The sequence below is a fragment of the Rhineura floridana genome, chromosome 1 (assembly GCF_030035675.1).
Source record: "Rhineura floridana isolate rRhiFlo1 chromosome 1, rRhiFlo1.hap2, whole genome shotgun sequence".
NCBI classification, from domain to species: Eukaryota; Metazoa; Chordata; class Lepidosauria; order Squamata; family Rhineuridae; genus Rhineura; species Rhineura floridana.
This window is the reverse complement of record NC_084480.1, coordinates 117,726,657-117,753,648: the sequence shown is the minus strand read 5'-3', so window position 1 is coordinate 117,753,648 and position 26,992 is coordinate 117,726,657. Positions and strand designations below refer to the sequence as shown.

At 42.9% G+C, this 26,992-nt stretch overlaps 1 protein-coding gene across 17 annotated transcripts in view; it reads right to left on the bottom strand.

Annotated features, from left to right (window-relative positions):
* The window catches only part of CCDC171 (coiled-coil domain containing 171), a 311,338-nt gene that overhangs the window by 190,582 nt on the left and 93,764 nt on the right, over positions 1 to 26,992 (bottom strand). For all 17 annotated transcript variants that reach the window (XR_009763232.1, XR_009763234.1, XM_061630303.1 and 14 more), the window contains 3 exons: positions 23,595 to 23,783; positions 5,848 to 6,355; positions 4,101 to 4,217 (listed from right to left, as the gene is read on the bottom strand). Coding sequence is in view for 15 of the 17 variants with exons in the window: in XM_061630303.1 (XP_061486287.1) it covers positions 4,101 to 4,217; positions 5,848 to 6,355; positions 23,595 to 23,783 (814 nt within the window). In the remaining 2 variants the exon portion in view is untranslated. The remainder of the gene's footprint in view (positions 1 to 4,100; positions 4,218 to 5,847; positions 6,356 to 23,594; positions 23,784 to 26,992) is intronic.

Below are 26,992 nucleotides of genomic sequence, written 5' to 3'. Positions count from 1 at the left end.
TTCTCTTCTCATCTTTTCCCCCACTGTCTTTCATTAATCCACAGGTTGCAATATATGACACCCTGGACCTGTTGGATAAGCAAACTAAAAACTGATTATGAATATCTGTGAATGTGTTACATGTTCAAAAGTAGAAGGTAAGTCACTGTAGCAAATTTATAACTGTTTCCCTTTCTTTCCTGACAAGCTTAGATGTCTAAATCATTTGCTGCTTAAAACTACTGAGGCTTGGTACCTTAATGCCACACTATTTATATTCCGAGACAAGAGAATATAATTTACCTTATTCCAAGGCAATTAAAATTTTACAACTACAATTACTTATTTCCCCAGTGGATTTTGGTAATCATCCTTCTCATACAATGGGCTTAAGGCCCCAGCACACCCAACATGTTCTGCTTACTGCTAGATTCGTCAGGTCTGTAATTAATAATTGTGTTTAATGTTGATAAATAAAATTGTCAGTGCTCCTTCTACTAATTGGTATTCCAGATAACAGTTAATAGGTTTATTTATGCCTTAATAAAAGTCTTGTAATTTAGTTTTCCCTCTGCAAGTCAGGTCTTAATTTTTCATTACTTGTCTTACGATACTATCAGAGTAAAATGACAACCATGGCAGAGCTTATTTACATTCAAGAGAATACCAGAACTCCTGTTGCTATAGAGAATTAAAATATTTGTTTGGAAGTTCAAAGTAGAAAGACTATCAAGGCACATTTTTTTAAGCAAGCCATCTTTTCCTCTCTACTGGTAAGAACAACAACAAAGGATTTCCGGCAAAATAGAATAGGAATACTACTCCAAGAAAAAATATTTTTTATCTGCAACCCAAGAATAGCCTAAACTAAAATGTAGTAGGATACAACTAAAATCAAAATATTTTCTGTGAAGCAATAACAGCAGCATTTGTTTTTCTGATGGTTTTACTTTATGGATAAACCTTGCATTTGGAATATAATCTGTTCAGACTTCGTTGCCTTGGCAAGAATCCCAAGAACGACTTCAGGTACCTGCAAGGGCTTAGGCATCCCCACTGGGATTTTTTAAAAAAATCCTTTGAATAACAAGAGTCCACATGCCATATTACAAACTGGCTTTGTAAAGTCTCCTCAGTTTCAGAAGTAGCTGGCTATGCAGCATGGCGAGTTGCTGTTCAACCAGCACAAATTAAAACCCTTTGGGCATGGAGAAATAGTTATGTGGAACTCTTAGCCATTATGTGGAATCAGAGATTTGGGATGCGTATGAAAAAAAGAGAGCCAGTGTGCCGTAGTGGTTAAGGTGTTGGAGTACAACCTGGGAGACCACGGTTCGAATCCCTACACAGCCATGAAACTCACTGGGTGACCTTGGGCCAGTCACTGACCCTCAGCCTCATGAAAACACTATTCATAGGGTCGCCATAAATTGGAATTGACTTGAAGGCAGTACATTTACATTTTAGAGGCTGATGAAACTAGAATATGTTTTTAATTTTGTTTTCACCTAACTTTTCTTGGTGAGACTAAATTGTTCAGGGTTGTTAAAACAAAGAGGGATTGCGAAGAGCTCCAAAAAGACCTCTCCAAACTGAGTGAATGGGCAGAAAAATGGCAAATGCAATTCAATATAAACAAGTGTACAATTATGCATATTGGAGCAAAAAATCTTAATTTCACATATACGCTCATGGGGTCTGAACTGGCGGTGACAGACCAGGAGAGAGACCTCGGGGTTGTAGTGGACAGCACGATGAAAACGTTGACCCAGTGTGCAGCAGCTGTGAAAAAGGCAAATTCCATGCTAGCGATAATTAGGAAAGGTATTGAAAATAAAACAGCCGATATCATAATGCCGTTGTATAAATCTATGGTGCGGCCGCATTTGGAATACTGTGTACAGTTCTGGTCGCCTCATCTCAAAAAGGATATTATAGAGTTGGAAAAGGTTCAGAAGAGGGCAACCAGAATGATCAAGGGGATGGAGTGACTCCCTTACGAGGAAAGGTTGCAGCATTTGGGGCTTTTTAGTTTACAGAAAAGGCGGGTCAGAGGAGACATGATAGAAGTGTATAAAATTATGCATGGCATTGAGAAAGTGGATAGAGAAAAGTTCTAGTATTATGAGACAGGGAGAAGAACTCGTGGACATTCAAAGAAGCTGAATGTTGGAAGATTCAGGACAGACAAAAGGAAGTACTTCTTTACTCAGCGCATAGTTAAACTATGGAATTTGCTCCCACAAGATGCAGTCATGGCCACCAGCTCGGATGGCTTTAAAAGAAGATTAGACAAATTCATGGAGGACAGGGCTATCAATGGCTACTAGCCATGATGGCTGTGCTCTGCCACCCTAGTCAGAGGCAGCATGCTTCTGAAAACCAGTGGCCGGAAGCCTCAGGAGGGGAGAGTGTTCTTGCACTCGGGTCCTGCTTGCGGGCTTCCCCCAGGCACCTGGTTGGCCACTGTGAGAACAGGATGCTGGACTAGATGGGCCACTGGCCTGATCCAGCAGGCTCTTCTTATGTTCTTATGAGAGTTGTAGATAAAATTATCAGGTGGCCTTGGTATCAAAATATTCAACTGAATGCATTGTACTACATGATTCTATCATCCTAATTTAAAACTGGAAGTCTGAACTTTATATACACATTCAGTCTAATACTATACCTTATTTTTTCAGGATTGCCAGAGAGATTGTAAAAGAAGAAGAAAATAAAACATTTCTAGATTGGGAAAGCATATTGTTTCTAAAAGCAAAGCATCACCTCTGGTTAATTTTTAATGAATAATGGTTTTGACTAAAACAAAGAAATGTGGGGGTTAGAATCATTCACAGCTTTGAAAGATGAAATAAGAATACAATGCAATTCCATAAGGTACAGTGTTCTGCTGTATCTATAACCACAGGGCAAAGAATATATACACTTTAAGTACCTGGCCACAGACTTCAAGGAATTACAGTAAAAGCACTAAATAATTTACGTTGTGATGAGCATGTGAGAAATGTCTTACACAAATACAGTTACATACAAAGAGCAACCAACTCTTTACTAAACAAATGAAGCAAAAACTAATAGAAAATGGCAAACATTACTCTAGCAATAAGATCAAGGTGGTCCATGTTTTGTTCTGTCTTTAGCAAAACAGGACAGAGCTGGGGAACTGAACTTCCTACTAATGTTTGTGTGTCAAAAGGTTCAATGGGAGTTTTAGAAACTCAGCTTAAGCTACAAGTGATCACAATCTGTTCAAATAAAACTTAAATGATAGTTGCCTCTAAGCTCCGCTGCTATAGTGGTTAAACATCAACCTTCATGAAGCATTTACACACTGAACAAGAAGTCTACTCTGGCCAGAGCATGGTCAAGATGCTAAGGCCACCAGTTAATACTTTCTGTCTTGTACAGGAGTGTCAGGATCTGAAACCCTTGAGAAGATATAACTATAGTCAGCCATTTTATACAGTGAAGAAACTATTCAAGAATTAGCTGATAGAATAGGCCAGCTGGTCAGAAAGATCTCTGAGCAGAATAAGCACATTGTGTGTGTGTGTGTCTTCACTGGCTTCCAAGAGGACCCACCTCTACCGCAGGCATGGGGCCTTCACATAACAAAGGGTATTGTTCTACCAGGTATGTAACTTGTGTGTATGTAGATACCAACTCCTATAGCTGGTGTTCTTTAATGCTATTTGATGCATACTTCACACAAGGGTGCAATGGAGCTAGAATATTGCCCTTAATGGTCACTGGATGGGGAAACATGGTTGTCTGGAATCTTCCCCTTCCTAACTCTCCCTACTGACTGACAGAAGCATGGGTATAAGTCACAACAGCCACTGAGCACATCTAGAAGGTTCTCTGTAATAATGCTTCATCATGATGGCTACTTTTGCATGCACCAGCTGCATGTCCCCAACCTCACCACTCTGCCCCATCCAGGTAAGCAGAAGCAATCCACATTTGGGAGTCTGGCTCCATGGGACAACCTCACCGCACCAGCCACTCCTATATACAGATTCTAATTAGCAGAAATGTGTTAACATTTGTCCCAAAGTTACTATTTGAAGATACAGGATACCTGGGACAAAACTAAGCAGAAAAATGAGAGGCATTACCTGTCTTGCTAACTACTTCCTGTAGCTCAACCACTGAACTGAGAATAGCAGCAAGGAGGCTAGGACTGGTAAACCAACTGAGTGCTTGAAGAGAACGGATCTGTTCCTTCTGTTGCTCTGTATTGCAAAAAAATTAAAATATCCCACAATAGCCAATTAAAATCATTTCTTCAAAAAAATTACTAAAAGTATCAGTCAGATATGGAGACCACTGGCAAAAACTCAACATTATTCCAATACATTTGGGGGTATGCTAATATGTGCCATGTTTTAGCTGCTCTTACATGGCAAATTGGTTAAACCCATCTCTACCCATCACCATGTTCCTAATCCAAATTATGCCCCCTGGCTCAAAGCTGTTCAATTTTTTAAAATAAAATCTACAGGGTCACAAAGTCCCCTCTGTCCAGTCTAGTTACCATTACCACTCCCTTATTAAAGATGTGGAGCTGTCACTCCAAGGGAAGGGCAACTCAAAGGTGATCTTGGAGTAATGACTTTTTTCTTGCCTTCAAGCGATTGGAGGATAACAGCCCACTTGGTGGTGTCCTGGCGCCCACTCAAGAACAGTGGCCAGGCCTAAGACCATCTAGTGAGCTCACAGTGGAGGAAAGATTTAAACCAGAGACTTTTCTGTCTACAGCCCACACTCTTAACAACTGTGGGAAGGGCTGTAGCTCAGTGGAGGAGCACATGCTTTGTATGAGAGAGGTCCAAGGTCCAACCCTGCCCTCTTCAGGTAGGCTGGGAAACATCCCTATCTGAAACCCTGAACAGTCACTGCCAGTCAGACAAAAAGTGCTGAGCTAAATGGACCAGAGATCTTACCTGGTATAAAGCAGCTTCCTATGCTCTTATGCTATGCTCATATGCTACATTAACTCTTACAAATTTGCAAGAGTTCCGATTATCAATCCCTTAGTAGTTCAATCCAGATATTAATTCAGATATGCGGAACCATAGTTTGCAACTGAAAAGGCCTTGCCCTAGTCATCAACAGAAATATATTTATTGATATCATTGGTAAAGTGCTACATGGAACAAAACAGAAGCCCAGTGCAGACATAGCATTCCTGTTCTCCTGACAACGGTTAAGACAGTGGGAGCATGCGTCATAGACTTGTACACTCCCACCTCATGCCTTAATCCCCTTACCTCTATGGATTGTTTTAACCATGGAGTAGCACTAACCATGGCTAAAACCGATCAGTATTGCTCTCACATGAGTATGAAGTGGGCTTGTAAACTCTGGATTTGTGGGAATCTAGTTTGTGTTCACCATGGTTAGTGCTGATGCAGACATAATGCTACACCATAGTTAAAGCAAACCATGGGAGACGTGAATTAATTTGGGGAAAGAAGGATGGGGAAAGCACATGGCATGCTCCCCATTTCATAAACATAATTATGATTTATTTATGACATTTATATACCGCCCCATAGCCGAAGCTCTCTGGGCGGTTTCCAGCAATTAACATATAATTGTACTGTACCGGGCCACAGTAAATTCAGATTCAGTTCGCCATCAGTTCAAATAATGGGGGTTCCTGTGTATTTAACCCTGTCATTGGGGGCTTCAACTCTTTTAATTAATCCACTAAATTTGGTTTAACATCTTAAACGTAATTTCCCCCCTCAAATTATAAAGTCTATGCCCCCCCAATGCCTTGGCATAATATAATTGTTATTTAAGTACTGAAAGTGCAGTTTGACACAAAACAAATAAATCATTAGCTGGTTATCTTACTTGACAGGTTATGAAGATCCTTGGAGTCTCCTGCACAGACTAAGATTCCTATGCCTTCTCTAAAGCCATCCACCCAGGAGAAAAGGGAGCTACAAGACTGGCCCAAACTGCGAAGCCTATTGGCTGCCAGCACTGCAATAACACCTTTGCGGAAGAGACGTATCAAGCCTCTGAAATGCTTTTTCTTCTTCACCTTGCCATCACTTGGCTTGCTTTCTTCGGTCTCAGACAAAGCTTTGGCCAGAGTCCGGATCTCCTGCTTGAAAATGTCAAAGGTATTGACTTGATCTTGAAGGAAGTCCCTTTGTATGGATAAGGCACACGATCGGCTATAGAGAGGGTACAAGGCTCCAGACAACAGCGCACAAGTTGCCAGCAGAGACATATGTTCTTTTTGAGTCTGGGTCAACATAGTTTTAAAGTGTGAATTCTCAAAGAGTAATTGCTCCTGTATCTTTTCAGCAGTAGCAAACTTCTCTTTAGCTTTTTCTGCCATTTCTTGATATTTCTACAAATGTGGGAGGAGAGAGAGAGAGATTTTAAAGTACAAAATTAACTGGTAGCTTATTTAAAGCCAGTGAAGGTGACAGAGTAATCTGCTTTGTTTCCTCTTTCTATGGGTGAATTGCCACAGCATCTTCCTACAAGTACATGACCTCAAGGCCACTGCATCACTCTGTAACCAACCCACTAAATCCAACCTCTAGAAAGGCATGTTCAAAATTGTGGGCTCGCTAATGAGCCAGTGAAAGGAAAACTGCTTTTCTCTCCTCCCCCCCCTTTTTTCTTTTTCACAAGCTTTAATTTCCTATCCCAAACCTCTAATAGTCACAATGCACATCACTGGAGGAGAGGGACTGTGTGGTGTCGTTTAAACATTATGGCAATGATGTAAGAGTTGCTTTCCATAGCACCGCAGTCATGCTTAAAGGTCCACAATCATGGAGGCAGAGCCAATTGTGTAGATCCTTGCCACCTAGCCAAGATCAAGGAATATGACTGACTGATAAGAACCCAGGCAATTGGCCCTCCCACATAAAAGCAGGATTTTAAGCTTCACAGTAGTGTTATAGGATCAGGGCTGGCACCAGCCTGCCCCAGGCCCTGGCAGCTGCAAGCATGCCCCACCTACCTACCTTTCCCTTGATGAATGCTGCCCGCGCTGTGAGCACATCCCTATCATCAACCAAGATAGCAGCAGGGGCATTAGCTCCTTAGGGAAACCTCAGTCGCCATCTTGGTTTATTTATTTATTATTTAATTTGTATCTCGCCCTTCCTCCCAGCAGGAGCCCACAGTGCAACCAGCTGATGGCAGGCTTGCACCCACAGTGCAACCAGCATAAACATCAAGCGAGAGACAGGTGGGGCATGCAGGTGGGTGTCACGGGCCTGCGTGGCAGTGGGGGGGGGTTTCCTGGGAGCTCCCTCTTGTGATCCACGACAGGGTTGGGAGCCAACGCTTGGGAGCACTACCCACCCACCCTAAGGAGGGGCCTTTTAGGGGCCCTTTGTCGCCCAGGGCCCGACCTGGCCAGCCTTTGGCGCCAGCCCTGTATAAGATGAACCAGAGCAGCCAGTTCCAATTACGGAAACAGGGAAAACAGGTGGTGGTTGAAGCAGCAGAAGACATAAATGGCACTGAAGGTAAAAAGTTTTAGGCACAATCAGGCAACCAGGAACAAAACAAAGAGTAGCAGGTAACAAGGTAAAAATACACTGACTGAAGAAACCTGTTCAGGTGCTGGGAATCAAGGGGAAAACAAACTCTACAGAAAAAAACTATTTGGGTCTACAAATGGCAGCAAATCCTTATATTCCAGCTACAGTTTTGCAGAAGAGGGCTAACAAGAGGGGATTCAGTCCTGATCCAGCATTTCTTGAGCTGTGAAATGGAGAGTTGCTCAAAACAGACCTGGAGCAGAAGAGCTCTTCCAGGATGTTACCAACTTGATCCATGGCAAACCTCAGTTTGATAACCCAACCAACACCCTCCCTTCTTAGCCACATGCACATGCACACAGATCAAATAAATGCCAGCAGAACTCTGGAGTTTTCCACTGACACAGGCCACTGCTCCCTTTGTTCAGATGACAGAACAAGAACTTCACAGACAAAGAGAGAGAAACCCTCAAAGTGCTGAGCCAGCAACCAGCCAAAACTAAAAGTGGCAATTGTTTATTGCAGCCCAATGTATTTCAGGTATCAAAAAACCCTTTGGCAAGGGCAATCTGTAAAAGTATGCATATAAACAACATTAAAATCAATTCTAAGAAGTACTTGAAAATATAAACTATAATGTTTATGAATTTATCTATTAAAAGTGAACAATACCATGGTCTGCTGAAAGCTGACTCAAACTATAATCAATAAGGAAAAGGGACAACTAAAATGGATCATAATACAAAATAAAACTTCACATCATTGTTGGTACACAGCACGTTTTGCAACAACAGAGTGGGATCTCTGTTGGTGACCCATTTCCAGACTCAAAGACATACTCCCAGTGATCTGGTCTTTTGGGCCACAGAAAAAGTGCAGTGTACCAACAATGATGTTTTGTTGACAAGAGAAAAAAGAGAACTTTTTTGGATCCTCCAGCGGAGGTGTGTATCCCCCACAGGTCTCAATGAAGATTTAGGAATAACTCGCCTATTATAGACAATTGTCAGACAGGTATCAGTTTGGTGTGCCATTTATATGGATGTGCATTTACTTTCATGTAACACTTATTTTTTATTAAGATTGGTTTTGTTGTTGTTATGTGCCTTCAAGTCGATTATGACTTATGGCGATCCTATGAATTAAGATCAGTACTATATACCCTTAAGAATTCTAAACTCTTCTGCCTTTTTTTGTGTGGTCACACCTGACTGTGTGGTTGCAGTTCATCTTCCTTTCTTTAAGAGCCAGCTGTTTTTAAGAACTCAATCAGTTTTTTACACCAATGAGACAGCAGAGTATTATTACTTGCAGCAGGTATTCTGACCCTTACATAATTTTTTATGTACTTTCAGTTTTCAGGTTCATTTGAATCAGAAAAAACTCTACAAAAAATCTTTTTAAATCTTGGGTGTATGTTTATTTTCAGTTGTTTGTGCATTTTTCATGTTTTTGATCTGTTTTTCTCTAAGAGCCAGCTACTCCTAAAAATTCAGTTTGCTATATTGATTAGATAACAGTGTGTTACGTATACAAGACATTTGACCTCTGTATTCCTCTCCACTTATTTACTTAGTCCAGGTTTTTTCAAATTAGAGAAGATCTGTAAGCATTTCCCAATCTGGGGTGTATGTATAATCTTGTGAAGTTTTAAGTGAAGTTTTATTTTGTATTATGTTCTATTTTAGTTGTCCCCTTTCCTTATTGATTATAGTTTATGAGTCAGCTTTCAGCAGATCATGGTATTGTTCATTTTTAATAGATAAATTCATGAACGCTGTATTATAGTTTACATTTTTCAAGTACTTCTTATACTTGATTTTAATGTTGTTTATACGTATACTTTTACAGATTGCCCCGACAAAGGTTTTTTGATACCCGACATGCGTCGGGCTGCAATAAGCAATTACCACTTTTATTTTTGGCTGGTTGCTGGTTTGGCACTTCGAGGGTTTCCTTCTCTTTGTCTGCAGAACAAGAACCTCAACTATACATTGGAAAGCTCTCACCTGGAAAGCCTACTAGAGGGGCCACAGCACTGTAGCTCAGTGGCACATGCTTTGCATGCAAAGTAAGTCCCAGTTTCAATCTCTGGCATTTCCAGGAATTGCTGGGAAAGACTTCTGACAACCCCCTGGACAGCAATTGCAAGCAAAAGCAGATAGTGAGCTAGATGGACCCATGGTCTGATCCAGTATAAACCAGCTTCCTACGTTCCTTGCTACTTAATGTAACAATTAACGCAGGTGAATAATGCAGTAATTTTTAGCCATCTTATCTATAAAGAACAACAAAGTGTATGATTTAAAAAGAACAATTATGCTTTTTTTAAAAGAAGAGGACACATGGCTGGGATAAGTTAGTTTAGCAAAAGAGAATAGTAAACCAGGGAAAACCTGGAGAGACAGAAATAGATAGGAAGCAGCTGGGAAGGGGAAAGTAAAGGTGATCTCTTAATTACTTTGTAATCAACCCCCTACTTATATATTCACAGATTAATTATGTCTCAGGCAGAACTGTATTTTCAAGAGGCCGCTCTTTGTTTTATTTGATCAATCACTTATTGCTTTATTCTTCACATATATAAAACCTGCTATTCTATTAACGAATGTACAAAAACTTAACATCGTCAAGTATGTTAACTAATGACTGAATAATATGTATTGTGAGACTGCAAATCATAGCAATGTAGAAAGCACTTTTCATAGCTGTATCTTTAAAGAAACACAAAGTGAATTACTTCCTGTTGATACCCGTAACTTGGCTGCTCAGCTCAGTCCATGAATGCAAGCATGTATGTGTCTATTGCAAAGTTCAGGTCAGATAGATTGTACCATTGGTCTCACCTGAAAGGTGATTTTCATAGGAGGGGGCCATCACTGTGGGAAATAGTTCCACCTATCGTGCGAAGGCAAGAATGTTTTTGAAGTCAAGACTAGGGACGTCATGCCCCTCCCACTCTCCAGTTCATTCGTAGCGAGTCTAAAAAGAGATATCTAAAAATACAAGAACAAGGCCAACAGGCCCGCCAGGAAAATAACATAATAGTCACATGCATAACAACATGACTCTAACATAACTACATAACATAACAGAGCTAAAAGTCTTGACTTCACTCTTACATTTAAATATAATAGCGTAACAATAACATGTAACCCATTGATAAAATGTCTAGTCATCCTCCAACTGGGAGGGTCGTGATGGCCCCCTCCTATGAAAATCACCTTTCAGGTGAGACCAATGGTACATTTTCCATAGGAGGTGGGCCATCACTGTGGGATGTACCAAAGCAACCCATATAGGGAGGGACCACCCACATGTTAATCCTCATTAAGAACCTGTTGCAACACTCGTCTGCCAAAAGATGCATCAGCAGAGGCATAACGATCAATTTTATAATGCCTTATAAACGAGTGTGGGGTAGACCAGACTGCAGCCCTACAAATATCGGCAACAGGAGCATTAGTGGCAAAAGCAGCCGAGGTGGCAGCTGACCTGGTAGAATGAGCCGTTATACTAGCTGGAACTGACAGCTTCAGGGACTCATATGCTAAAGTAATGCATGCCCTTAACCAACGGGATAAGGTAGAAGTGGATACTTTATGCCCCATAGACCTTGGATGAAAGGATACAAACAGAGACTCCGTTCGTCGAATCTCTTGGGTCCTAGACAGGTAGGTCTTGAGAGCCCTCCGGACATCTAACGAATGCCAAGCCTTTTCAAGAGGATGGGTAGGATCCGGGCAAAAGGAAGGCAACACAATGGCCTGGCTGCAATGAAAAACTGAATCGACCTTGGGACGAAAGGAAGGGTCAGTCTTCAGCACAACAGAGTCCTTATGGAAGACGCAGAGGTGTCGAGCAGAAGAAAATGCGCCCAACTCCGAAACGCGTCTGGCAGATGAGATTGCGATCAGAAACAGGACCTTGAAGGACAGTATACGTAGGGGCACAGTCCTGATGGGTTCAAATGGAGGGCGTTGCAAAGCCTGCAGAACTTTCGGCAAACTCCATGAGGGGAACCGATGGACAACAGCCGGAGAGCGTAGGGCGACTCCCCTCAAAAAACGTTTGATGAACGGATGTGAGGAAATATGATCTCCAGGAGAGGACACTGAGAGAATGGATGACAGAGTAGACGCATGTCGACGTAGAGTGTTGGGTCGAAGTCCCATCATAAAGCCACAATGGAGAAATTGGAGCACCTGGTGCACATTGGCCTGGGATGGATCGTGGTGGTGGGACTGACACCACTTGGAGAAAGCCACCCAGGTATGTTGATAAATGCGAGTGGTAGATGGTCTTCTCGAGGCCAAAATAATATCAATCACAGCGTCAGACAGTCCAGCAGTACTGGACCCTGGGATAGGAGGTCTGGCGTTACTGGAAGTGTCCAAGGATCCATCATTGACATTGCCAGAAGATCTGAGAACCATGGTCGGCATGGCCAAAATGGTGCTATCAGAACCAGCTGTGCCCTTTCGGTTCGCGCCTTCCTCAAGGTTTTGGCTAACAATGGTATGGGAGGAAAGGCGTACAATAGACCGTCTGGCCACGGTGTTGTCAGAGCATCCACTGCTTCTGCTGTTGAGTCCAGGTATCGGGCAAAGTACCTTGGAAGCTGGCAATTGTGACTGGAAGCAAACAGGTCGACTGAGAGGGCGCCGAACCGACACTGGAGACGATGGAAAATGGCTGGATGAAGTTTCCATTCTCCCGGGAAGACCTGTTGTCTGCTGAGCCAGTCTGCTGTCACATTCCAAATCCCTCTGAGGTGCTCTGCTTTCAGGGATTGTAGATGTTGTTCTGCCCAGACAAAGATGAGGGAGGCTAAGTCCTGCAGAGGACGAGACCTGGTGCCCCCCTGTCTGTTCAAATGTGATTTTACACACGTGTTGTCTGTTCGAATGAGCACATGATGCAAAGGGAACAGAGACTGAAAATGACATAGAGCCAAGTGGACAGCCTTTAGTTCCAGCCAGTTGATGCTTCGAGATTGCTCTGCGTTGGGCCAAACCCCCTGAACGTACTGGGAGTTGCAGTGGGCTCCCCAACCTATGAGGCTGGCGTCTGTGGTCACGACGGTTCTGCGGGGTTCTCTGAACGACGTGCCCTTGGAGAGGTGTTGAACCTTGGTCCACCAGCGGAAGGAGAGGCGCAGAGCGGGGCTCAAACGAACTTTGCGATGGTTGGAGCTGGCAATGTCTTTTTGAAAAGGCAACAGAGTCCACTGAAGGGGCCGAGTGTGGGCTCGAGCCCAGGGCACAATGTGGATTGTGGAGATAAACATCCCGAGCACTCTGGCGAGAAGCATGATGTCTGCGGATGTTTGTTGCATCAGGGACCTTGCGATGCTTGTGATGGCAGTGATGCGATCTGGAGCCAGGAAGACCATTGCCTGCAGCGTGTCCAACATTGCCCCTAGATGTAGTAGGCGTTGGGTTGGTTGGAGATGGCTTTTGTCAAAGTTGACAAGCCAGCCGTAGGTCTGCAAAACATTGAGGGTGATCATGAAATGATGCTGAGCCAGCTCTTCAGACTTGGATCGTATTAGCAGATCATCCAAATATGGGTAGATATGAACCCCTTGGGTCCGAAGGTAAGCCACTAGGATGAGTAGCACCTTGGAAAATACTCTTGGAGCAGAGGAGAGGCCAAATGGCATCGCTCTGTATTGAAAGTGTTGGTGGCCAAAGGCAAACCGAAGAAACTTTCTGTGGGCTATGCAAATGGGCACATGGAGATACGCTTCCTTAAGGTCGATAGAAGCCAGGAAGTCTCCTTCATGCAGACTCTCCGTAATGGAATGGAGAGATTCCATTTTGAACCTGCGGTATGTTACAAAACGGTTGACAAACTTGAGGTCCAATACCGCCCTCCAAGATAAATCTCGTTTTGGCACAGCAAATAGGAGGGAGTACACCCCTTCCGACCTCTCAGTTGTGGGAACTGGCTCTATTGCCGCTATGTCCAAGAGGTGATGTATAGCTGTCTGCATGATGTTGTGCCTGGCTGGTGCCCTTGGGCAAGGAGACGGATGGAATCTGTCTGATGGGGTTGCCCAGAACTCTATGGTATAGCCGTAAGTGAAAAGGTCCCTGATCCAGGAGACCGTAGTAAGGCGCAGCCATCGATCTCCAAAATTAAGTAATCTGCCACCTATGGGGAGGGCGTTAATACTACTTGTGTAGGCGAGGGCCTCCCCTATATGAGGACGATGAGTTGCCCCTGCGCCCTTGGTACTGACCTCTGCCCTGGAAGCGTCGGTTCCAGGAGCCCCTGAATGCGTTGGGGTCATAGGGTCTGAAGTCGCGGCCTCGTCCTCCTGGCCGCGTTCCTCGAAAGGACTGGTTAGAACGAAAGGAGGGAAATCGCCTGAAGGGCCTGTGGTCGATGTTCTTGACTGTGGCCAGAACCGGTTTTTGGGCGTCTTTTGGATCAACCAGAACTGCCTTTAGAGCTTCCTCGCCGAAGAGTAGAGATCCGGAGTAAGGAGCCTTGGACAGGTTCAGTCTGGCCGCTGAATCAGCTTGCCAGTGGCGAAGCCAGAGGGTGCGACGAGCGACTATTTGAGCCGTCATGGCTCGTGCCCCTAATTGAGTGGCATCCAAAGTGGCATCGGCCACAAAAGTTGCTGTCTTATGTAATTTCGATAGTGCTCTTCTGAAGGCGACAGGATCAGGGTTAGCATCCTCTAGAAGGTCATCCATCCACATCATAGAGGCTCTGGAGAATATGGAGGCTGAAGCGGAGGCACGCATGGCTAAGGCAGTGGCCTCGTGATTCTTGCGGAGGGCGAAGTCTATTCGTCGCTCAGTAGTATCTTTTAGGTGGGATTCCCCTTCCCTGGGCAAAAGAGATCTTGAAACGAGGCGAGCGATTGGTTCATCTATGCCAGGGACATCTAACTTGGTGGCAAAGTCTGGGGCTAGGGCGTACAATCTGTCAGCCAGGTTCTTGAAGCGTCGGGCTTTGAGTGGATGAGCCCATTCTTCGGAGGCTAATTTGGCAATTGGGTCCGGCACCGGGATGTAGTGTTCAGTAGGTGCAGGAGATTTGAGGACCTTGGCCCCTTTGATAGCTGGGGCGGACAAAGTTGAAGGTGCAGTCTGGAGACCAAGGGTATGAAGTACCCTACGTGCTAGCGGTTGATAATATGAGGTATCGAACAAGCGATACGAAGTATCCTCCTCATGATCTGAATAGTCGCTCCAGTCGTCTCCTTCAACATGGTCAGTGAAAGTTGACTCCTCCGCATACGAGACTCATCCGTACATCTGCCTCTGGCTACATTAAAGGGATCTGGTGAACAGGAAGGATGAGCTTCATGGAACGCACGTTGGTCCATGTTGAGTGGGGGTATGGCAGGAACTTGTGGTAGTGACTGCATTCGCGTGAAAAAAGCCAGCATGGCTTGGAGTTGGGAGAGGAAATCAGGAGACAGCTGCAGACCAGATGTGGGAGATGTATGTGCCTGGTGAACTAATGGAACAGATGTTTGAGGCGGTAAACCAGAGGTAGGTTCGTTAGGCGAACAGTGAGCGGGAAAGCCAACAAACTCTTCCTCGTCAGAGGCAGTAGTAGGAGAATGGAAAATGTCACTTATGTGTGTCTGTGCTGTGGTGGTGGTTGGCACAGAGACATAACGAGGGCGCTTTGGTTTACTATGGCTGGAAAGATGTTTTGTCTTAGCCAGTGCTTTGGCATGTCTGGTCTTAGACGTGTTAGGATGTTGTGGCTTGGCTGATTGTGGCATGTCTGGCTGATCTGGCACCATGTGTGTTGATGGTGACATGCCTGGCTGTTCTGCCATCTTATATAAACCTGGGTGCAGTACACTGCCACGGAGGGGGCAGGATGTAAAGACCCGAACTGGCACAGCGTACTACCACGGAGGGGGTAGGATACACTGGCAGATGGCGAAATGCACTGCCACAGAGGGGGCAGAATGCACTGAGGTATCAGCGTTAATATAATATAGGCTGTTTTAGAGTTGGCACACACAGATTAGTGCTGTAGGCTGGGTTTTTGGCTTGTTCACGGCCCCAGAGGGGGCAGGATATACAATGTAAATCAGATTTAATACAAGTCAGCCACTGATATTAAAGCTCCAGCCTTGATAATGTAATCCAGCCACTAGGATTAAAGCTCCAGCCTTGATAATGTAATCCAGCCACTAGGATTAAAGCTCCAGCCTTGATAATACAATCCAGCCCACTAGGATTGGAGCTCCAGCCTTGATAATATAATTCAGCCACTAGGATTACAGCCACAGTAAAAATGTGTGTAAATCAGCCTTGTGTAAGTTTGTCAGCAGCACATATACACAAACATGCAGATAGATAGCCTGCAGGGGAGGTATCCGATGCTTAATAAATGGTAACAAAAAAGGCGGGAATTTTGAATTTCAAAAAATGGCGCCCGGAAAAAAGGGCGGGAAAAAACGATCAAAAAAGGGCTGAGGGAGAAGGAGCAATGGCGGCCGTCAGAAGCGAACTGGGGGAAGGGCTGCCCAGCACGGTCTCGCCGAAAACCGCAGTAGCGGCTCTAGAAAAACCCCGGAAGAAGCAGGTAGGGGAAAAACGGCAGCTGCCGCAGAGAGAGCCGCCGTCGCGGTCTGTAAAGCCCTTCGCAGTGGGATTTAAGCCACGTAGCGAGGGTGATCTGAGGCAAGGAGTAACGGCGGGAGCCGCAGCTGCAAGCTCCCGCTGAGATCGGATCAGCCGCAGCTGCGGCAACGATCGGGGGGGGGAGGGAGGGGGATTCCCCTTCCCTCACAAGCGATCAAAAGCGATCAAAAAGAGAACCGCAGCCGCGGTCACTGAGGGAGCCCCCTGGCTACGGATACGACAGAGCCGGGGGGGGAGGGGGCTTGAAACTGCCAAAACAAAGAGAGCCGCAGCCGCGGTCTCAGAGGGAGCCCCCAGTCAAGGAAAAAAAAAGAAATTAAATAGCTCTGAGGAAAGGGTGAAGAGAGCCGCAGCCGCGGTCTCTGAGGGGATCCTCAGTAGGCTAGACACAAAAACGGAAAAAAGGCTTTAAAGAGAAATAGACAAACAAATACGAGACTTAGCTAAATGCTACGTGAAATTCCAATCTTGTTCGTACGAAGGCAAGAATGAACTGGAGAGTGGGAGGGGCATGACGTCCCTAGTCTTGACTTCAAAAACATTCTTGCCTTCGCACGATAGGTGGAACTATTTCCCACAGTGATGGCCCCCTCCTATGGAAAATCCTTTTTCTCCCTGCATGGTTCCAAGAAACATTCATCAAGCTCAAACCATCTGAATGGTCAAAAAGAAGTTTGAATTGGTCAGGGCCACAGAGAGGTAACCTAAGGCAAAACAAAGTCTTGAGACCTCATCCTGCACTCCTTCAAATATTATCAGTAAACAAGATAGTGTATTTAAGTACACAGACTCTTGACATAGGCTGCATTCAGACAACAGTTTATTTCATTTTCCTGACATTTCTTTTCCTGATAATTTCTGCATTTTCTTTGATCTTTCACATGACGTAAAAGCCACTGCTGGAAAACTAGTGGAACATAGTGGAAGTTTAGTGCTCATTTCCATGTTAATTGCTTCCAGAAAAAATCCGCTTGCATCCCCAATTACCCAGTAAACCACAGGAGGAAAGTCACAAAATTTGGGGTGGTACACCAGCATACAGTTCTTTCCCACCATTTTCATGAGGGAACAGCATGCCCATGTGCGGAAAGGGTGGGGGAGTCGCAACATACCTAATTACATTCATTGTTGTGTCACACCATGCCCACTGGTGTGAATGAAAATTTAGCATGACATGGCGGTATATCATTCAAAAAGCCACAGTTCCATAAGGCAACGGGGACTGCAGTGTGAAAGGAACATTAGAAATCAAGACAGAAGCACTGCCATTATAATCAGAAGAATGAATGTAATAAAGCCCATGTCTGAATGCAGCCATAATAAATTATTCATTCGTTCATTCACTGGAACATAGGAAGCTGTTTTATACTAAGACCATTGGTCCGTCTAGCTCAGTATTGTCTACACTGACGTGGCAGTAGCTCTCCAGGGTTTTAGGCAGGAGTCTCTCCAAGCCGTATCTGGAGATGCCAGGAACTGATCCTAGGACCTTTTACATGCAAGGGAGATGCTCTACTACTGAGCCGGGGACCCATCCCCATCATTCATTCCCAAAGGATCCCGGGGCAGAAAACATATAATATTATTAAAAATTCTAAACATTCTAAAAATACAGTTAAAAACAACCATGTTCTCTCAGCCAATGATTTCAGGGTTGCCAGGGACAGTATCTTTCAGCCATCAAATGTCTGGGTAAAATGGAATGTTTTTAATTTCCTCCTGCAAATCAACAATGAGGGAGACAGATGCATCTCACCAGGGAGGGCATTTCACAAATGGGGAACCACCACTGAGAAGGCCCTGTCATGGCAGACCCGGTGGCAGCGGCACCAACAAAGCCTCACCTGCTGATCGGATTATATACCAATCGTATTCTAGAAATGCGTTGTATAGCTTCATATGCAATATTTATTTATGATCAATTCATTAATAATTTTTAGCTATCTAGTGAGTTAACATTTATGACTATTAATAAATTTATCTAATCTACATTAGAATAGAAACAGAAAAGGAATATCTTGTAATCTCAGGAAATTGCGAATCATCAGTGAAGTTATCCAAAGTGATATCCTCCAGATGTTGTTGGACTAAGCTCCCATCATTCCTGACCACTGGCCATGATGCTGGTTGAGGCTGATGAATGAATGGGTGTTGGCTATCCCTTTATCACAGTATCTATTTACAGTTACTAATGTTACATGGCAATTATTAAACATATGCATAATTTTTTTTAAAAGTAAGTCTATTACAATAATGAATGAATCATTTAGTATTTCAAACAGGTAGCCTATCTGAATGACTGCATCCTTGCTTTCATTTTGGCAAACATCAGTTAGATTCTCAAAACAGATTCTCAAAACAGATTTGTAGCAAGCCTACTTCCTGCTAGGTGGTTATGCCTTTGTGATAGAGCTTAGGCACTCTTTAATTTTAATAAAGTTTTAATAAAAAGCCAAAGCTCTTCCCACATTACTCCACAATCCAAATCAATTGGGTATGTTCCATTGAGTAACTGATAATAGCTAGCCAAAAAACCATTCTAGCTCATCTAAGGGAATAGTCTGCAGGGTAGTAAAACTTGCAGTGGGTATTGGGGCCTAGTCTTCTTCTCCCTCCAGCATGGGGTCACTACTTGTCCCAATTTACAGTCATCAGTTAAGGAATCACTACAAGGAAGGGAATAGTTTCCATTTAACTCTGTAAGCCACTGCTCTAAAGCTCAAAGGTGAAAAGTCAGTGCAGCCTTTTTTGTCTTCTGACTTTAGGCAATGTGAACAAATATTTGGGGGACTCTCAGCCTTGTGAGGCCTGGGAGGATTGCACCCTTTCCCCCTGGAACTAGTGGAAATCATGCTACTCAAGAGCTCCCATCAAAGTGGGGTAGCTCCCTGATGAAAGTGAGTTCTCTGTCCAGCCTTTACTATGTAAAAGGAAAGAGGGAAGGCAGGGTGGTAATCCTTCAGTTGTTACAACAGCAAAAGTGTTTTCAACTGTCAGCAGCCAGAAGCAGCAAGCAACAGGCTAAAAAACTGTATAAGAGAAATGGGGTCATATTTGGTAGTGCTGTTCTGCTAGCTCAGCAGACTTCCACTTGCACAGCGAAACTTTCCCCTCCTCCTCCCTACTGCACCCCTCTTTGAACCCTCAAAATCTGCTCCAGAGGGCTGGAGGATCCTCTGGAGCAGATTTTGAGGGCACGTGGGCAGAAGAGACAAATGGGAAGTCCTGCTGCATGAATGGAACTCTGAGTTCACAGCATTAAATACAATCCACAGAGCACAAAACTAATCCCCCCCATTTTAACCAAGGATAGCTGTTGTGAGACCAAAATCTGTGCAGATTGTTACAACCCTGTCTAGAACACCCAAATGATTTTGGATCTTCCTTTTACATAAGATTGGTATTGGAACTATTTTAATATTCCACAAGCAGCTGATGCAGATGAACCCAAAGCACCTGCTTGCTTAAAAATAACTCGGTCATACAAAATAATGCAACAATAGACACAATCTTCAGAGTAGCATGATTTTTGACTGAAGTTCTCATTATCTGTGTCAACACAAGCTCCATTCAAAGGTGCTTGCTTGTGCATTGCTGTGATTTATGTAGGAAAAGTACCATGTAACTTGTAAAAGAGATAGGAAGAAGGAACAATGCAGGAGATCTAATACTAAAAAGATCTGCAAAAATATCTGTGAAACAGGATTAGGAATGCATAAATAACAAACAACCAGAGTTAAAGAGTGTGTCAGTCATGTGAAAAGGGTATACAAACACCAAAATCTCTGGGTATATACACATACATGAATAATGTATGGATAATCTTATACAGAATAGATATTAGTATTCCCCATTAGAGAAAACTGCAAGGGCTAATTACATTAATTAATCCCTATAATCCTGTAAATTCACTTAACAAAATACCACATCCCACAATTCCACTTTAAATTTAAGCTAGAACATCCACACAGAAATTCAAAATTACAGCATCAGCAGCAACTGATTTTTGCTTCTGGAAGGAGCAAAAAAGTAAGATGAATTTGAAAAGGGGTGGGGAGCACACACACAAACAATTTACAGATCTTGGCCCTCAGAGATGAAATGTCCAGAATTTAAGAAAGCAAATATAAACTCAGATAGGCTCAACAATACAAGCTCAGCTGGCATCCTTCACTAAAAACAAGAGGCCTAATATTGCTGTTCTTTAAAAGTTCAGCAATCCTCCTTCCATTGCAATATAAGTGTGGGTGCACAGACTGCATTTCTTCTCTTCAGCAGTTTGTAATTGTTTTCTGCCCCAAACCTACGTTGTTTCTAATATTTCCTTAGAACCTTAAAAGTACAATTTCTTGAAAGGAACAGCAAGATTCCTTGCCTTTAAAGACTGGCAGCCTGACTTCCTGGAGTGGAGAAGCTTTGAGAGGTGGCTTACTGGGTTACAGCACTCTGTGGACTTCAAGAAACCTTAAAAAAATTAGTCACTCCCCTGGAGAGTACAATTCTATTTTATCCTATTTCTTGCTGGGTCTTTATCCTTTATGTTGGCAAGACGACAAGACTGCAAACTGGAGACTTAATGATGCTTGGACTTCAAAAGACTTCACTTTATTTCAGCTATTTTATTTTCCTCTCTTACAACCCTCTCTTTGATACCACTGAACACACCATAGTCTTCCACTAATTCACCTGTTCTTCTGATAACAGCCCTGTTCCTTAATAAAACAAGTCAATTCCTCAAAGGGGGTGACATTCCTTGCCCTAGAGAAGTTCCCTACCTTTCTATCTGGTAATCCTCGTTATTTTTTTTTTCCTAATAGAGCTATTTACTATCGCATTATTTGTTTGTATATGGGCAATTTTTGCCTCTGCATGCCTGTACTTTTGATTATATCAGCAAGACCAGATAGGTGCTGGTAAGGGGGCTGGGGAAACTACCCACCCCCACATGTTGTTGGACTCCAACTGCTATCATTCCTGACCACTGGACACACTGGCTGGGAATTATGGGAGTTGGAGCCCAACAACATGTGGAAGGACATACTGTAAGTTCCCCAGCCTTGTATAGTAGCAATACTTAGTACTTATGAAGTACCTGCGTGCTCAATTCATTTCACATATATCATCTCTGTAGTCTTTCAAACAATGGTGTAAGGTTGATAGAATGTTATTATTCCTAATAGGTAAGCCAAGGCCACTCGGTGAGTTCACAGCCAAGGTTAAGATTTGAATTGGACAGCGGAAGTTTCCTGATCATTTTCTTAACCACTATACTATAGTAATGGTTTTATTAAAGTACTATTTGTGCTTCAAGGTGCAGATATTTCTTCCTGTTCATATATGAGATCTGAAAGGGCACTAGAGTTCAACAAACTCACTGGCATCAGAGGATAACATGTACTCTTTACATATAATACCCATTAAAGCTCTTCTTGGAATTAAACTTTGGAAGGAAAAAAAATATTGGCAAGGCCTGCCAAAACTCACATGTCATATCATGTGGGAAGCATCCTTGACAGTTACTCCTGCATCAAGAGGAACTGTGGGTACAAAGCGGGAACAAGCAGATGCTAGGAACCTGTTCTGGAATGTTTATTGTGTGTTCACGAAACCCAAGTACAACCCAGAGGCAAGGAGGATGCCAGAGAAGGCATGAGGGATGCAGGATGGCAGAGAGGGAATAAATGGTTGAGAAGGCAACAGGGACAGGACAGGGATTGTGCAGCAGCCTTTCCATTCCTATTTTCAACCATGACTCTAAATCTAAAGCCTTTTTGCTTACGTTACAAACAAAGCAAATATTCAAAACTCAACCACTTTGGAACCAAGATGAGGAAACTGAATGCGTGAATGCTTCCCTAATGAAAAGCTCAGCATAAATAAAAGAGGTAGCATCAGGAGAAGGCTATGTTATAACTCTAGTTGATGTGCTAGGCAGTTTTTGACAGGTGTGAACATTAAAACATGAAGTTCTCATATCAGGGTTCTGAAGTGGTACAGTCCAAGGAGGATCATGCTACTGCAGCTTCACAATCTGAGGATATGTTAACAGGGAAAAGGAGCTGCTGTGCATGAGAGGGGGTGAGAATGAGAGACAAACAGACTGTTTGTATGGCCTAGGATTAAAACACTGTAGACCTCAAAAGGGCTAGCAGATGGCACTTGGAGCTTGGCCAAAAGGATGAGCCAAAATGTCATATTCAGTCCACAAAGATGTAAAAAGATATATCACCTTGGTCTAGCCCAGGTGTGGAGAATTTTTTTCCGTCCAAGGACCGCATTCTCTTCTGGGCAACCTTCTGGAGGCCACATGCCAGTGGGTGCGGGGCCAGAGGCAACAGTGAGTGGAACAACAGATATAAATTTTACCTTTGTACAGTAGGCTAGTTTCCACTCACCCCCTTTCCTCCATCCAGACAAGCAAGAGACATTATGAGAGTTCAAAGAGGGTGCAAAGCAGGGGTGGTGATGGGGGGGAAGAGTGGGGGTAGGGCGCATGGCTACGGAGAGCCCCAAAGGCTAGACAGAGAGAACTGGAAGGCCACGTTTGGCCCCTGGGCTTGAGGTTCCCCACCTGTGGTCTAGCCAATTTTGGCATATAGAACTGAGAGACAGGAACATGTGGAAGCCCAAATGGAAAGAGCAGATTGCCCATGTTGACATCAGAGGGCTGTGTTTATTTCTATATTGTCAAGAGTTGTGGTGTGCCATGGTATTTCACTTATGGAACTTCTTCAGCGATCCATTTTATACCAGGCCTAATACAAATCATACTGAGTATTTACAAATTAACTCTTGTTGCAGACTTCAGTACAGTGAGAGATCATAGGGGCTACTTCTTTACACCCTCAGCCAAATGACAACAAAAGCCTTTGAGTGTTCATAAACTCAAACAACACAACAGAATAGATATTGTCTTCCCTAGGGTGCCATCACCTTTAGCTAGGATAAATAGCATATGTCAGACTAATTTATCTTGCTGCCTCACTCACAAGAGTGGAGATTATGCCTATGCTTTAAGTACCTTTTATTACTGTTGCTAACTTGCCTATGAAGCTGTGCCTGATGCACAGTTCAGCCCAAAGTGAATTTCAACAACTTTAATTCTACAAAACCATAGGAAGAGCAATCATCATGAGGGAAAAGCATCTGGTACTCAGTGTAATAACACAAAGAAGTCAATGTTTTCACACTGTAGGCAACTTTTGCATGGTAACTAAATAGGAAATACAACTGCAGGATCCAATTAAACAATGTAAGTTCTGGAATGCCTTCACACAAATTCATACCCTTCCTAAAGAAAGTAGAAGTTAATAGTAAAAAAGAAAAAAAATCTTTAAGCATACTGAAATTCCCAAGCAATTTAAAATTAGTTTGGAACCCAAACCACTGAAATAATATACTAAATATTTAAAGAATACATTTAGAAGTTTATGGTTTCCTGGCAGAAATATTGTACCTGTGCCCTTGCGTGAACTTCCCCAAGGAGTCCAGAATATTGCTGTTCCAATTCCTTCTTCTGCTTCAACCAACAGCTTTCCTGCGCTTTCATCTGTTCAGTTACTTTGTTAAAAGTATCATCCTGAGTCTGCTGAAGCTCCCTCATTGTATCCGACTTGTTCTTGCAAACATATTCAAGGTGAGATACCTGCACGATTAACATTAAAAAAATCTTTTTATGAGTATTCTCAGCCCTAACTTAAACCACAACACTTGGAAATATGTTCAAGGTCCTGTGCCGGACAAACCAGAGGGGAATTGAGCCCTCTTTGGTAACAGAGAAAAGCCAGCTATTCAGATTTCTGAAGCATGTGCCACAAATGAAAACTCAGATAAACTGGTCTCCAGGCTTCACAATCCAGTTTAGCTTTCAAAAGCCTTAAGATGAAGCCCCACACTAGTGAAAGAAATAACAGGCCAGGAGATAGCAGAGGTCAATCCCATCCGCCACTCCTTTTGCAGCTGCATCAATCTTCAGATGAACTTAGCAGATGCCCTCTCTCAGTATCCAGTTCCCACCTCATTTACCCAGTTGTCACCTTGAAGGTTGCAATTCAATAAGAGGGCCCAAATAATGGAAGGGCCAGATTCTTGCATTGTGATTAGGCACTGTGCAAGGCAAACTGTCTTATAAACTAGGTGAAATGATTGTCCTGTTGAATTAATAATCCCATTAATATATTCACATTAAAACTTCACTGATGAAAAAATCATGATGTATTTGCCATAGCTGAACATATGCATATTGCTGAATCTCTCTCTCTCGCACACATACACACACAAACAGATTACACACACAAACAGATTGGATGGTTTCTCTGATCGGATGGTGGATATATACCCTGTCCTGGATGGGGTTACACTCCCCCTAAAGGAGCAGGTTCGTAGTCTGGGAGTCTTCTTAGACTCTTCCCTTTCACTTGAGGCTCAAGTAGCCTCGGTGGCATGGAATGCGTTCTACCAACTTCGGTTGGTAGCCCAGCTACGTCCCTATTTGAGTAAGGAGGACCTCACATCAGTTGTACATGCTCTGGTAACCTCGCGTTTGGACTACTGCAATGCGCTCTACGTAGGGCTACATTTGAAGACAGTTCGGAAGCTACAGCTAGTGCAAAATGCGGCGGCCAGATTGTTAACAAGGACCAAGAGGTCCAAGCACATAACACCTGTTCTGGCTCGCCTGCACTGGCTACCAATATGCTTCCGGGCCAAATTCAAAGTGTTGGTATTAACCTATAAAACCTTATACGGCGCGGGACCATGATACCTGTCGGAACGCCTCTCCCGATACGAACCGGCCCGTACACTACGGTCTACTACGAAGGCCCTCCTCTGGGTTCCGACTCACAGGGAGGCCCGGAGGGTGGTGACAAGATCTAGGGCCTTCTCAGTGGTGGCCCCCGAACTGTGGAATAGTCTCCTCAAGGAGGTGTGTTTGGCGCCAACATTGTTATCCTTTCGGCGCCAAGTTAAAACCTTCCTCTTTTCCGAGGCATTTTAATTTAAGTTAACTTAATTTTTAAAATTTGTTGTAACTGATTTTAGATTGTTTTATTTTTATATGTTTTGTTGTATTATATTGTGTGATTTTATTGTATTTCTTGTGTTCACTGCCCAGAGAGCTATTGCTAGTCGGGCGGTATAAAAGTCTAATAAATAAATAAATAAATAAATAAAGGACCATAGCTTCTCTGCCCCTGTTAGAACTTCAAAGTTTTAAAAGGAATTGTGCATCAGATCAAGAAAATATACCCAAATTCACATGTCTGCAGTTTTTTTAAATGCAGGCAATCCAGATAATAAGGCCAAAATCTTTGTTTTACGTAACTGCAGATAAAAATGCTTATTATAGCAAAGGAAGTTTGGGAAATAATACTACCTAATAAACTGAAATTAATCTAACTTCATAATTAATAGATAATGAGGTTACTTTTTGTTTTGTTTCAAAACTAGATAAAGTAGAAACAGGAATTTTCATGGAGGAGGGTCAGGGGCAGTTAAACCTGTGGATGGGAAACTGAAGTTCTGCCTTAAAAAAGGTGCCAGTGACTTCCTTTTTGCCTATCTTTAACAGGCATTTAAGGAACTAGGAATTTGTGATTACAATGTATGGATCACCAATGTATGGATTTGTGGTGGTGGCCCCCAAGTTTTTTAATCTTCCCAGCACTGTGCAAAAAATTTAGGAGCTTGTCCCCTTTTAATAAGGTTCTTAAGACCCTTCTTTTTAGGCAGGGTTTTTTATGCCATACATTTTACTGGTTGGTGGCTGGTTGTTTTAATGCTGTCTCTTCATATTCTGCCTTTTTCTGCTTGTAATTTTATTTATATGTATTGTTTAAAGTATTTTAATTCCACTTTGGGAATACTGACAGGATTGAAAAGGGAGCGAAAAATAACATAGATAAAGAACAGAGCTGCAGCTGATACATTGGGTAGTAATTAAGCCCTGGTCATGGCTGTCCTCAGCCACTTAGCCTATTGGGGCATTTCTGCAGTAATTCATTGATAGAGCCATTTTCAGAGTTTCAAACTGCATTTTCTACTACCAGTTTTGTATTAACTACTTGTTTGTGTTTTTATTTCAAACCAAAACTTCCTGAGCACATTCTGCTGGTTCTTGGAGCTAGATCTAAACTACTATACAGTCTTCCTCCTAAACATCAGATGAAGAATAAGCTCTGGCTGATTTCTCCTACCTGTCGCCGAAGACTAAGACCAAAATCTGAAGTATTACTACTAGATCACAGAACACAGAGCTAAGTTACTCAATGAGACAGGAATGGAGGTCTGTGGAAGCATTATAACGAAGACTGTTGAGCGACTTCATCAAAACAAAACTAGGGAATAACTTATTTTCAGTGTAAACTATACAACGTATTCAAGAACCTTACTGCTGGGCCTCCCTTGAAGAAAATATTTATCTTTCTTAAACTCATGATGTCTTTATAACTACATTGTGTATTATATTTATAAAATGTAAATATATCAAAGAAGAGCAACTGCCATTTCTCGGGAACACTCTCTAAATAATTCTTCCAATCCACAAGCAAATATTTTAAAGATGATGTTCCTTGAGTAAGTGCATTTTGTTTCTGTTTTACGCTGAGATAAAGAGTTGGTTTATTAGTGTAAATGACTAAGTTCTTTGAATAGCTTCATCAGTAAGATTAATTTATTTTCTTTTAATTAGGTCCCTGTGGCTAACACTGGCTAGTAGTATTAGCAAGTCCTGCACAGAAGCTGGAGCTTAGAGACTTCATACAGACTTCAGTCACATTTACATGCCCACAGCAATGGCATCAAACCGAGCTGTAGACAAGCCATAATTAACGGTATTGAATTATTAACATCCAA